The sequence below is a fragment of the Nycticebus coucang genome, chromosome 21, assembly GCF_027406575.1.
Source record: "Nycticebus coucang isolate mNycCou1 chromosome 21, mNycCou1.pri, whole genome shotgun sequence".
In the NCBI taxonomy this organism is placed as follows: Eukaryota; Metazoa; Chordata; class Mammalia; order Primates; family Lorisidae; genus Nycticebus; species Nycticebus coucang.
This window is the reverse complement of record NC_069800.1, coordinates 52,929,709-52,941,446: the sequence shown is the minus strand read 5'-3', so window position 1 is coordinate 52,941,446 and position 11,738 is coordinate 52,929,709. Positions and strand designations below refer to the sequence as shown.

Genomic DNA, 11,738 nt, shown 5'->3' with positions numbered 1-11,738 from the left:
GAAAAAGTGCAAATAATCCAAACTGTATAAACGGATGAATGAATGATAAAGATGTGGTCTATCCACACAATGAATGATTCAGCTATAAAAGGAAATGGAATACTGATGGATGCTACGACACGGATGAACCTTGAAAACACTGCTTTAAGGGACAGAAGCCAGACTCAGACCAAGACACATCACAGTCAAATTCCTGAAAACTAAAGACAAAGAAAAATAAAATCTTGAGAGAAATGACTCTTACCCCGACAGGAAAAACAATCAAGTGATAGCTGATTTTTCACCAAAGACCATGGAGATCAGAAAGAAGATGCAGGGTCATGCCTGTGGCTCAAGGAGTAGGGTGCCGGCCCCATGTACTGGGGGTGGCAGGTTCAAACCCAGCCCCAGCCCCCCCCAAAAAAAAAACTGCAAAAAAAGAAAGAAAAGAAAATGCAAAACATTTTTCAAGCACTGAAAGAAAAGATCAGAATTCTATATTCAGTGAAAATATCCCTTGGGAATGAAAGGCAAATCAAGATACTCTCAGCTGAAGGAAAACTAAATGAATCTGCTGCCAGAAGATCTACTCTGAAACAATGACTAAAGAAAGCTCTTCAACAGAGGGATGCGATGAACAAAGGAATACTGGAGCATCAGGAAGGAGGAAAGAAGACAGGGAACAAAAATATAGGTAAATGCAATAGCCTCTCACTCCTGTTGAGTTTTCTAAATTATGCTTGACCCTTGGAGCAAAAAATTACAACGTTGTCTAAAGTGGTTCTAGATCTATGTAGAGAAAATACTGAAAACAATAATTTCTTTTGTTTTTAGAGTTGAGTGAAAGGTTTGTTATTAGAACAGTCAACACCATGGATTCAACACAACCAGCACCTGCAGAGACAGGGTGGGGAAGCCTCACCTGAGCTTCCCGGCTCCGTCTGAGGGTAAGGATAGGAGAGTACGGGCCTTGATAAGGCAGGTGGGAGCAGGGGAGTGGAGGAAATGTAGTGACCAGACTAAAGCAACATGTTCAAATTCCTGAGCACAGTGTCCTGGAGCTGGGACACATGACTGTTCCCTACTCCCCTCAAACTGTATCCCTTTACCCCAATCTCAGTGGAGCCACGATCCAACTGCCTAGGCCTACAGCAAACTGACCTGGAAAAAACTCCAAAAAGAAGAGAAGCTGTTATAGTAGGGAGGAGATTTTCTTTCTCCAGCCCTAATCCCTACATATTAAACTAATCACATCTACTATCCCTCCCTTTTCACTTTGCCAATCACCCTAGGAATCAAGGGATGCCCCAGGTAGCCTGGAATGGAGTTGAAGTCCTTGGCAGGTGTGTGTGTGAATTAGGCTTAGCACAGCCTGTACTTAAAGATACAGAAGCATAATTTCTATCTCTTTTGCCTGGTGAATCCAGCTATATAGCTCCAAGAAAAACTTACGTGTGTGGGGGAGGGGAGGGAGTGCCTTCCAATTAATACTCTTAAGTCCAGAGTTTTATGATGAGACCCTGGAAAGGCTAGGCAAAAACTTTCCAGAGGGCACAAGCATTGCTATAACTGTCACATCCATCAAGGGAATAGAGGAAGCTCCTCATTTTAGATGGCGTTTTAGAAGGTTAAGAGAGACATCATGATAACTTCAGCTAAGGACTCCCTTGGCTCTTCCTATATTAAAGTCAAAGGTTGTACCAAAAAGGAAAAATATAAAACAGACTCCATCACTGCCCCACCCTATCCAGAATCCCCATGATAGGAACAGCAAAAGTAAAGTTTTCAGCTTTGTTGATTTTTTTTTCTTTTTTCCTTTCTTAAAAAAAGTAAATAAATTAAATTGCCAACAATGTGGTTGGGCTAGAAAGTGGGGTAGCCATAACCAGGTCATTCTAAAAAAAAAAAAAAAAATAGTGAAGAGAGGGTGGGGCTTGTGAAATATAAACAAATAATGCCCAAGGGAAATTATCAGAATAACCAACTATACTCACAGGGCTGGAGAGGGGGTCTACGGGGCTATGATGGCCTGTGCCACAAGAGGCAGGTCCTACGCCTTTTCAGCAACAGCCAGACAGCGGCTTCTTGCTGAACACAGAAGCCCAGAGAAACTAACCCCAAATCCCAACCCTGACATTCCCTAATTACAAGAAGTGTAGGAAAGAAGAAGTCTGGAAATTTTCGGAATCCCAACCTATGGACTTGCAGGCCTGGCGAGATCCTGCACCTTTATTTATTTTTATTTATTTATTTATTTTGAGACAGAGTATCACTTTGTCAACCCTGGTAGAGTGCCATGGTATCACAGCTCACAGAAACCTCAAAACTTTTGGGCTCAAATCATCCTCTTGCCTCAGCCTCCCAAGTACCTGGGACTACAGGTGCCTGCCACATTATTTTTTAGAGATGGGGTCTTGCTCTTGCTCAGGCTGGTCTCAAACTCTTGAACTCAAGCAGTCCACCTGCCTCAGCCTCCTAGAATGCTGGGATTACAGGTGTGAGCCACCACACCTGGTGTAAGCCTGCACCTTTAAAATGTGCTGAACAGGGATATTGCTTTGCAAAGAGGTCCGGTCTCTTCCTAAAGGCCGTCAGTGACACAGTCACAGGCCTCACTATTTCTAGGGTGTTGGCTCTACCCTTACCTTTATTCAGGATGTCTGCTCCCCAGAGCTGCCGTCTAAATGTTGCTTGGAGTCCACAGGCCTGCCTACTCTGATCCCTGGTTTTGGAGGAGAGGGACTGATTAGATTCTTCACTCCACCCTGATCCTCTAAGAAAAGCCAATCTCTTTGTGCTTTCTGAAAATATCTAGAACCAGGGACCCTAGGCAGGACAATGGATACGGGACATTCCCCCACCCAGACCGAGCATTTACAGACATTTCAGGGGAAGAAATATAGCAAAAGGAGGAAATTTAGGTTTCCCACCTGAAAGGCTGAGCAAAGTACCCTAGGGTCCTTCAGTGCCAGAAGAGCGGGAGATGTATGGCTCAAATATAAGCCAAGCATTAAGGACAGTGGGGAAGACTCAGGATCCAGTTGCTGGAGCAATGGGATTTTTCTTGTTTCCATCTCTTCCTAATAGCCCCTCAAGTTCTATGTCTCCACACTATGTGCAAATATCATGACAAGCCCCCGTTCTTGAACCATGTCATCGCTCATATGCTGGTTTTCACAGGCCATTACCACAACAGCCTGCTTGCCAGGGATGCACTTGGCCGCGTAGTTCTCACAGGAGCTCCAATTTATCTGTCCAGTCTCTAGTGTGACCAGACCCTGGGGCCAGCTGTGCTCATGGGCGTTTTCAATCAGCTTGTTGACAATAGAGACAGGGCAGCCTCTCCACCAGGGGGCGCTTGATTACAGCCCGGAGCACAGCTTCGGGTCGAAATCATCCCTCCCCAGCGGGTCACTCTAGCTGAAGGGGAGTTCACCCGCTCGAGGATCTCGTTGTATTCGTCTGCCCCAGGTTGCGAAGAAAGTCGGGGTTGACACTGCAGATTGCACGCATGTATGCCTTTAGCAGCTGGATTTCTCGCTTCTGCTCCGCCAGCTGGTGCTTGTGTTCCGCTGCTATGGCCTCCAGCTCTGCGATGCGTATCTGCTGCTGTTGTACCACTGAGCGCAGGTGCTTAATGCAATTGTGGTTTGGCAGCTCATCTTTGGGCATCTCCGGGCCTCCGCCCTGTTCACAGGTCCCAGGCCGCTTGGGGTTGTGCTCACGGTCGCTTAGGTGAGATGTGAGATTATCCAATCCAGCAAGGGCACTGAAGCCAAACTCAGCGTTGTCGGAGGCAATCGGCAGGTTGACAGCATGTTCCGCAGGATCCGAGGTACAGGGCACAGGAGGCGACATCACAACGCTATGGTCCACTGGACTGTTCTGGTGTTGAGAGAACTGCTGGGTGATGCCGGCATGGCAGAAAGCCTGCTCACAGTGGGGTGCGGGCACTGGCTCCCGCAGGGCTCCACCGCAAATAGGGCAGGTAAGGTCTTCATCGATATCCCCCTGGAAGTGGGTTACATCATACCCCATGTCTCATCACTGAAACCCAGGTCCTTCCGAGTGTTGCTGGGAGGGAGACGTCCCTGTTCACAGGGCTCCTACCCCCTGGTGCTCAGTGCCACTCAGGAGATGCTCCCAGTAGCCCATCTTGTTGGCTACTGTCCCCCTAAGTCTTCCTTCCTAGTGACAAGCTCCATTGCCAAGGGGATGGATGTGATGTCACAATCAGGAGCACTCCTTTATTAGGTGGAAGCCCACACAGGCTTAGCACACACCACCGTGGAGGTAGCTGAGATTCTCCACACCCTGGCCTGGCAGGAGCTGAAGCCACAGTGGCCACAGGACAGCCCAGGTGCTGGGTCTCAGCCAAAAGTGAAGTGAAGGAGAAGGGGAAGGAGATGGAAGAAGGTTCCAAACACTTGTCATGGTCTCAGACAGCAAAACAATAATATTTTAAACACAGTAAAGTAAAGGGACATAAAGATACCTACCGGGGGTAGTGAAATGGTGGTGCCAGTAGACTGTGATAAGCTATGTACGTCCAAGGTAGGGTAAGCTGCTAAAAAAGCCCTACAAACAACCAAGACCAAACCACTCAAATGAAAAATGGGCAAAGGATTTGGAAAGACATTTCTCCAAAGAAGATATGCAAGTGTCCACGACACACATAAAAATAGGTTAAACATTATTCATTATTAGGGAAGTGCACATCAAAATCACAACGAGGTACCCCTTCAAACCCATTAGAGTGGCTATTCATAAAAAAAAGCGTTGGCGGTGAAGGATGTGATGAAATTGGAATCCTTGTGCACTGTTGATGGGAATGTAAAATGGTACAGTGTCTGCAGAAAACACTATGGCCATTTCTCCAAACCCAAACCCAAACAACCCTGCAGAATTACCACATTATCCTGCAATTCCACTTCCAGTATACGCCCCAAAGAACTGAAAGCAGGGACTCAGACACATATTTGCACACCCAGGTTGTAGCAGCACTATTCACAAATGCCAAAAGGTGGAAACAACCCAATGTCTATCAACAAACGAATGGATAAACAAAATACAGTACAGATACGCAATGGAATATTGTGTCTTAAAAGGGAAAGAAATCCTGACATGCTACCACATGGATGAACCCCCCCCCCCCAACTTTTTTTGTGACAGAGTCTCTGTCACCCTGGGTAAAGTGCTGTGGTGTCACAACTCACAGCAACCGCAAACTCTTGGGCTCAATCAATCCTCTTGCTTCAGCCTCCTGAGTAGCTGGGATTACAGGTACCTGCCACAATGCCTGTCTCGTTTTTCTATTTTTAGTAGAGACAGAGTCTCATTCTTGCTTTGGCTGGTCGTCTTCTTTTTTTTGAGACAGAGCCTCAAGCTGTCCCCCTGGGTAGAGTGCTGTGACCTCACAGCTCACAGCAACCTCCAACTCCTAGGCTTAAGTGATTCTCTTGCCTCAGCCTCCCAAGTAGCCAGGACTAGAGGCACCCGTCACAACGCCCGGCTATTTTTTAGTTGTAGCTGTCACTGTTGTTTGGCAGGCCTGGGCTGGATTCGAACCCACCAGCTCTGGTGTATGTGGCTGGTGCCTTAGCCATTTGAGCTACAGGCACCAAGCCTTCAGGCTGGTCTTGAACTCCTGAGCTCAAGCAATCCATCCTCCTTGGCCTCCCAGAGTGCTGGAATTACAGGCGTGAGCCATTGTACCCAACTACACATGGATGAACCTTGAAGACATTCTGCTAAATGAATAAAGCTCATCACAGAAAGACAAGATACTCTATGATCAATCACTTATATGAGCTACCTGGAGCAATCAAATTAATAAAGATAGAAAGTAGAACGAAGGTTTCCAGAGGCTGGGGGAGAAGAGACTGGGGAGTGATTTTGGAATGATTTCAGAGTTTCAAAACTGTGACACTTTTAGAAAAATAAAACTAAACGTAAGAAACTCTTTGGGATCTAGGGCTGTGCAAAGAGGTTAACCCCAAAAGCATGAGCCACAGTAAAATTTGATAAATTTGACAACATCAAAATTTAAAATGTTTGCTCTGTGAAAGACTGTTAAAAGCATGAACAGTTACAGGCTGGGAGAAATATTTACAAACAACATATCCGATAAAGGAGTAATAGAAAAACTTTTATACTCAACAGTAAAAAAGTCAAATAATCCAATTAGAAAATGGGCAAACAACAGGAAGAGTTAGTTCCTCAAAGAGGATAGATATACAGATGGCAAATTAGCACATGAAAAGATATTAAACATCACTAGGAAATGCAAATTAGGGAAATGTAAATTTAAACCACAGTGAGGCTGGACATGGCTCCTCTTGCCTGTAATCCTAGCACTCTGGGAGGCTGGGGCGGGTGGATTGCTTGAGTTTAGGAGTTTGAGACCACCTGAGCAAGGGCGAGACCCTTTCTCTACTAAAAATAGAAAAACTAGCCAAGCATTGTGGTGGGCACCTCTAGTCCCAGATACTTGGGAGGCTGAGGCAGGAGGATCGCTAGAATCCAGGAGTTTGAGGTAGCTGTGAGCTAGGCTGTGGCCACCACAGCACTCTAGCCTGGGGCAACAGAGTGAGACACCATCTCAAAACAAAACCAAAACCACAAAAAGCCACAATGAGATAATCACTACACTCCTATCACAATGGTTAAAATATGATACAAAATAGTGTCCAAGCCAATGCTGTCGAGGATGTGGAGAAACTGGATTATTTCTACATTGCTGATGGAAGTGTAACATGGTTCAACCACTTAGGAAAGCAGTTTGACAGTTTCTTTAAAAACTTCTACCACTCAACCCAACAGCTGCACTCCTGCGCGTTTATCCAAAAGGAGCGATAAGGCTGCTCTGTTCTCCAGCCTACAGGTGACTCACCCACCCTAGGAGAAATAAGAACAACCGTATCAATAGCAATCTAGCAGCTCCGACTGAGCGCGTGGTCTGGCAGGTACCTGCCTTGTTAAACAAGCCTCCTGTCCAGTAAAGACTGTCGTCATCCACTTTCAGGCTCAAAGGCTGTAGCCCAAGGCCACGCAGAGACGGTTGCGGCAGAGCCAGGTTTTGAACCCAGGTAATACCAGCAAGTGCACATTCACATTCATTAGCAGCCTTTCCGCAGGCGAGTAAACAGTGGCGAGGAGAGGTTAAGCCAGATGCCCCGGTCCACGTACTGGGAAGCAGCTAGGCTTAAACCCAAGGCCACGCTGCCCCGATGCGCTGGGGTCCTGGTTCCCTAGTTCTTGCGCCTAACTTTGCCCAACCTCTCCGGGCCTCCCTCGCCCTGTCCCGGGGGCGCAGGCACCACCCTTCTGCTCCGGGAGGAGTAGGAGAGGGCGGGCTCCCGAGCGCAGTCCCCTCCCCGGACCCTCCCCCCAGGCTTTAAGCGCGCGCAGGGGGCAGGCGGGGCAGTCCCTGGCTGGCGGGTTAGGCCGGGCGATCGCGCTGATGGCGGTGCTGGCGGCAGCGGCCAAGAAGGTGTGGAGCGTGCGGCGGCGGCTGGTGCTGCTGTTCACGCCGCTCGCGCTGCTGCCGGTGGTGGTCTTCCTCCCAGTTAAGGTAACACCTCCTCTGCCCGTGCCTCCCGGCTGCCACGGGCGGGCGGGACCCTTTTCTCCCAAGCCGCTGAGGTGCCAGACCCCCGCGCACCCTCTCCCCTTGAAGCTGCGGCCCCGACTTCTCTTCCCCCTTCCCGCTGCTCCGAGGGCCGAGTCTCACCCCACCCTCGGGACTTGCTCGATTAAGTAGGAATGATGTCTTTTCCGAGCTCCACGTGCCTGGCGCTGGATTGCACATTTTGCTTGACAGTCACAAGGAACACATAACAAGTGCTAGTCAGTGGGGAGCAAGTCCCTTCACCTCTCTCAACTTCAGTTTACTCAGACATAGAAATGGAGGAAATGGTAGTGCCAACCCATTGGGTAGTGATTGAATACAAGTTTGAATGAGAAATTCTATGTAAAATTTCCAGAACTAAGCCTGGTACGTGGTAAGTGGCAGATAAACATTGGCTAGTCTTTTTCTGCACCAGGCCCTTGGGTGATAGGGGCAGCCAAGATGTGATGGGTGCTGACTAGAGGCAGGGCTTTTTGCCTTTTGCACATCACCCACCCTGTCTAATCCTTTCAGTACCCCTCAGAGGGGGAGGATTATTTAGGCCATTTCGATGCTCAGAGAGGGGAGATGACTTGCTCAGAGTCACGCACGCAGCAAGTGAGTGAAGGAATTCAGTCTCTGGCTTTTCAGAATCCAGAACTCCTGCTGTTTCCAGACTCCCAAAGAAAGTGATTACTGTAAGATCAAAGGCTGCAGACTGAGTTCAGATCGTGATGACAGTCAACACCAGTGGGGACTGGAAGGAGATGGTAACACAGGTCCCCACTGGTTCCCTCAGCTGTGCCCATTCAGGCATCATCAGAAAGCACTAGGCTTGTAAGACAAGGCTGCCTCCAGGAAGTTGCTTCTCTCACTGAGATGTTCAATGGTCACCCAAGTAAAAGTTCACAGAAGGTGTAGTTTAGTGGCGTGTCACCCAACACTCATCGTCAGAGACCGGGGGGAGCTGCCAGGAGGGAAGAGCCCTCTTTGGGCACAGGGAGTCGGAAAGTGGTATCAGATGGTTCCAAGGAGACCCAGGGCTCATACACAAGCAAGTTCCTTAGTTTGGAATTGTCCAGGGTGTTAGACTTTATTGACATGGAAGGGAAAAAACAATACATGATAGAATAAGAATTAGATCACCTTTTCACAAACCAGCCCGTCCTGGGCCACTTGCTGACCTACAGACCTTGAACTAAACCCCTTTCCTCTTTGGGTCCCTATTTTCTTCTCTGTGAAATGGGGTGATCACCACGCTTGGTTCTGGGATTGATGTGAGGGGTTGAACAAGGCTTTGGGAAACATACTTGGTAAAAGGATGGGTGGATAAGCCTGGACTGATTGGTTTCTGAAGCCCTGGGCAGAGTTCTAGGGGAAAAGAGATGAAAGACACAGGCTGTGTATCCTGATAGATTCTTAGTGCTCTGCCCTCTACCAAGGACTTGAACCCCAGAGCAGATCCAAGTGCCCTACCAGTTGATGGGCATCGGGGGAGTCCTCTATAAGAAAAAGATACAGATTTACAAATACAAAATTCAGTGCATGGTTTGGGAGAGGCTCTGAAGTTTAAGCTTCATTAGCTTCACAGGGAATTCCCTTCCATCTGTACCCCAGTGTGCGAAACTGAATGGCAGGGGAGGAGTTCACAGTGAGTGTCCCTGTGATATGACCTTCTGTGATGTGCTAAGCCTGATGAGGAAGGTGTTTTTCTCAGGGCTAAGCTCCTCTGTGCTAGTTACCACTCTCAGAACTTGTCTGGAGTTGCCCATATATTGTCCATAACAATCAGGGAGGCAGATACTATTTGCATTCCTATTTGACAGATGAAGAAATAGAAACTCGGCAAGGTTAGGTGACTTGCCCAAGGTCCCCCAGCAGGTACAAAGCCAGAATACAGCGTCTGTATTTCTAACAGCTGTGCCTTGCAAGCTCTCCTCAGTTGGAATTCAATGAAAACTTGTCCTTGTTCCCTACAGTTCCCTTGTGGGATCCTTTGTGTGGCTGTAGATGTCACTCCCTCTTTAAGTGACTGATAAACCAGGGCCTCCTCCCAGGAGGCAGGTCTGGCTTCTTGGAGGACCTTAGCCGAAGCCCTTTCCCCATATAGCAAAATATATACAATTATCATTATTATATTCTCTGATATTAAGAACTGATGTGTTGCTCAATCTAATGTACAATGTGAATAAAAATGTATCCTTAGAAAACATTGTGAGTTTTATTGATCTGTGACATACATTTGAAGCAAACACAGTGGATTTGCTGTGCACACAGAGCTTCAGGACAATTCTTGTAATCTTAACCAGTCACTCCCTGTGATAGCTTTCCCACACAAAGGCTGGTGGTCTAACCCTGTGATTTTCCACTGATGTACTGGTAAGAGAGGATCTTAGGTGTGCCGTGAAAAATTTTAAAGATCATTAATTAAATTATTTTTGAAAGAAGTTCAAAGCATAATAAGTATATTCTTTTTTTTTTTCTGATCAACGTAATTGAAGTATGTCATGGAAGTTTAACCATAGGTTCAAGTGTGCTGTGAGATAAAAAGGTTGAAAAACACTGACCTAACCTGAAATCATGCTTTAATATGACTTTAAGATAAGTGTCCTCGTCATCCACCCCATCCATCGGATTGCTACTTCTAAGGCTTTTCCACGTGAAAATTCTGGAGCCACCAATGCAGATTATATTGTATGTATGGATCCTAAAACTTTTTGAGAAGTTGCAGATATCAGATTGGGAAAGAGATTGGAGATGCTTGGTCATCTGCCACTTGTTGGGTGGTTGAGTGAGGGACAGCCCCTTGTTTGGACCTGGTTCCCAGCCTGATGAGGTCCCCAGGCCGCTGCTGCTCTGACGCTCTGGGAATCTGTGTGTAGAGAGGGTTGGTCCTTGTGTATCTGGTGACTGGCGAGCCGGTCTGCTGGGAGGCTGCAGCCAATCCGCAGAGCAGATCGGGAGGAACAATTCTTACATTATGTCCTCCTGCTCAGGAACGCAGTCAGCAGGCTGAAAAGAGTGGGATACAGCTCTGGAATGCAGTGGCTGCAATTTCCAATGCCACTGAGGATCCTGGCTCTTGCTATGAAGAGTACCAGAGGCTCGGGAAGCGCAGATACTTTCTAATGGACCACCCCAAAGTTTTCCAATGATGGCCGTCTTGGGAGTTGGAGGTTTGGGGAGTGGGCTTAGTAGCTAGTGGGTATGGATGGGACTGTTAAAATAGGTTTTTTCAAAGAAGCATGAGCCCCAGATGTTTGCAGAGAAGTCTTGTCCCCTTTCCTGCCTTGTACCCACCAGACCAGAGTGAGATGTACAGACAGTCTGTCCAAGATGAGTTCTAAACAGTAGGTGCTCACAGGTGACTTTAAAGATGCTCTAAGGAGGAAGAGTTTGAGGATATTCAAGGCAGGGCTGCTACAGAGTGTTGTGCAGGCTGTGTACTGCACAAGGGGCCTTGGGGAGGCAAGTGCAGCTGAACCAGACTGGATTCCACGTGCCAAGATGTGCGCCTGGTGTACAGCTGGGTCTACTTTCTGAGTTGCACAAATTTGTCACATGAGCTAGCAGCAGACTTGTTCTGAGGTGGTAATCTTTGTTGGAGACGGTAGTATACTTGTTAAAGTCAGAGGCTCACGTTCTTGCCTTTGCCCAATCATGGGCAGTGAGGCAACCAGAACAATGGTTCTTTCATTCCCACTTTTGAGGATATGGAATCAAATCTGGATTCTCATTCCACATGCTTGGTCTGTGACTTTGGGCAAGTCACTTTACTTCTCTGGGTCTCAGTTTCTTTACCTGTAACATAGTGATAATATCACATTCCTTTCTGGTTATTATTTGGGCTCAGTGAAATAATATCTTGTGCCTACACTATAAATTCATACTTTTCAATGGTCCAGGTAATTTTTAGCTCTCCCATTTTGCAGATAAGAAAACTGAGGCTAAAAGAAACTAAATGATGGAGAATATGGGCCATGGAATTGGGCATAACTGGGTTTGGTTCTTGGCTCTGAAACGATGAAAGAAGTGGGCCTGAGTTGGAGACTTTGAATTTCTGAGTTCCAGTTTCCTCATTTGTGAAGTGGGGGAGGACTCACACCCTTCCAAAGGGTTGTTATGCAAATTAATAGAAGATACAAAAACT

General features: G+C 47.2%; 1 protein-coding gene and 1 pseudogene across 3 annotated transcripts in view; one reads left to right on the top strand and one right to left on the bottom strand.

Annotated features, from left to right (window-relative positions):
- Nucleotides 1-3,077: 3,077 nt before the first annotated feature.
- On the bottom strand, nt 3,078-4,017 carry LOC128573538 (E3 ubiquitin-protein ligase NRDP1-like; annotated as a pseudogene).
- A 3,376-nt stretch (nt 4,018-7,393) lies between these two features.
- Nucleotides 7,394-11,738, top strand: part of SLC13A3 (solute carrier family 13 member 3) — an 86,431-nt gene continuing 82,086 nt past the window's right edge. For 2 of the 3 annotated variants that reach the window (XM_053574629.1, XM_053574627.1), the window contains exon 1: nt 7,394-7,552. In XM_053574629.1, the coding sequence (XP_053430604.1) occupies nt 7,442-7,552 (111 nt within the window). In that variant the 5' untranslated portion in view covers nt 7,394-7,441. Of the gene's footprint in view, nt 7,553-8,239; nt 8,359-11,738 lie in introns of all 3 variants that reach the window. The other variant, XM_053574628.1, reaches the window with a different exon arrangement.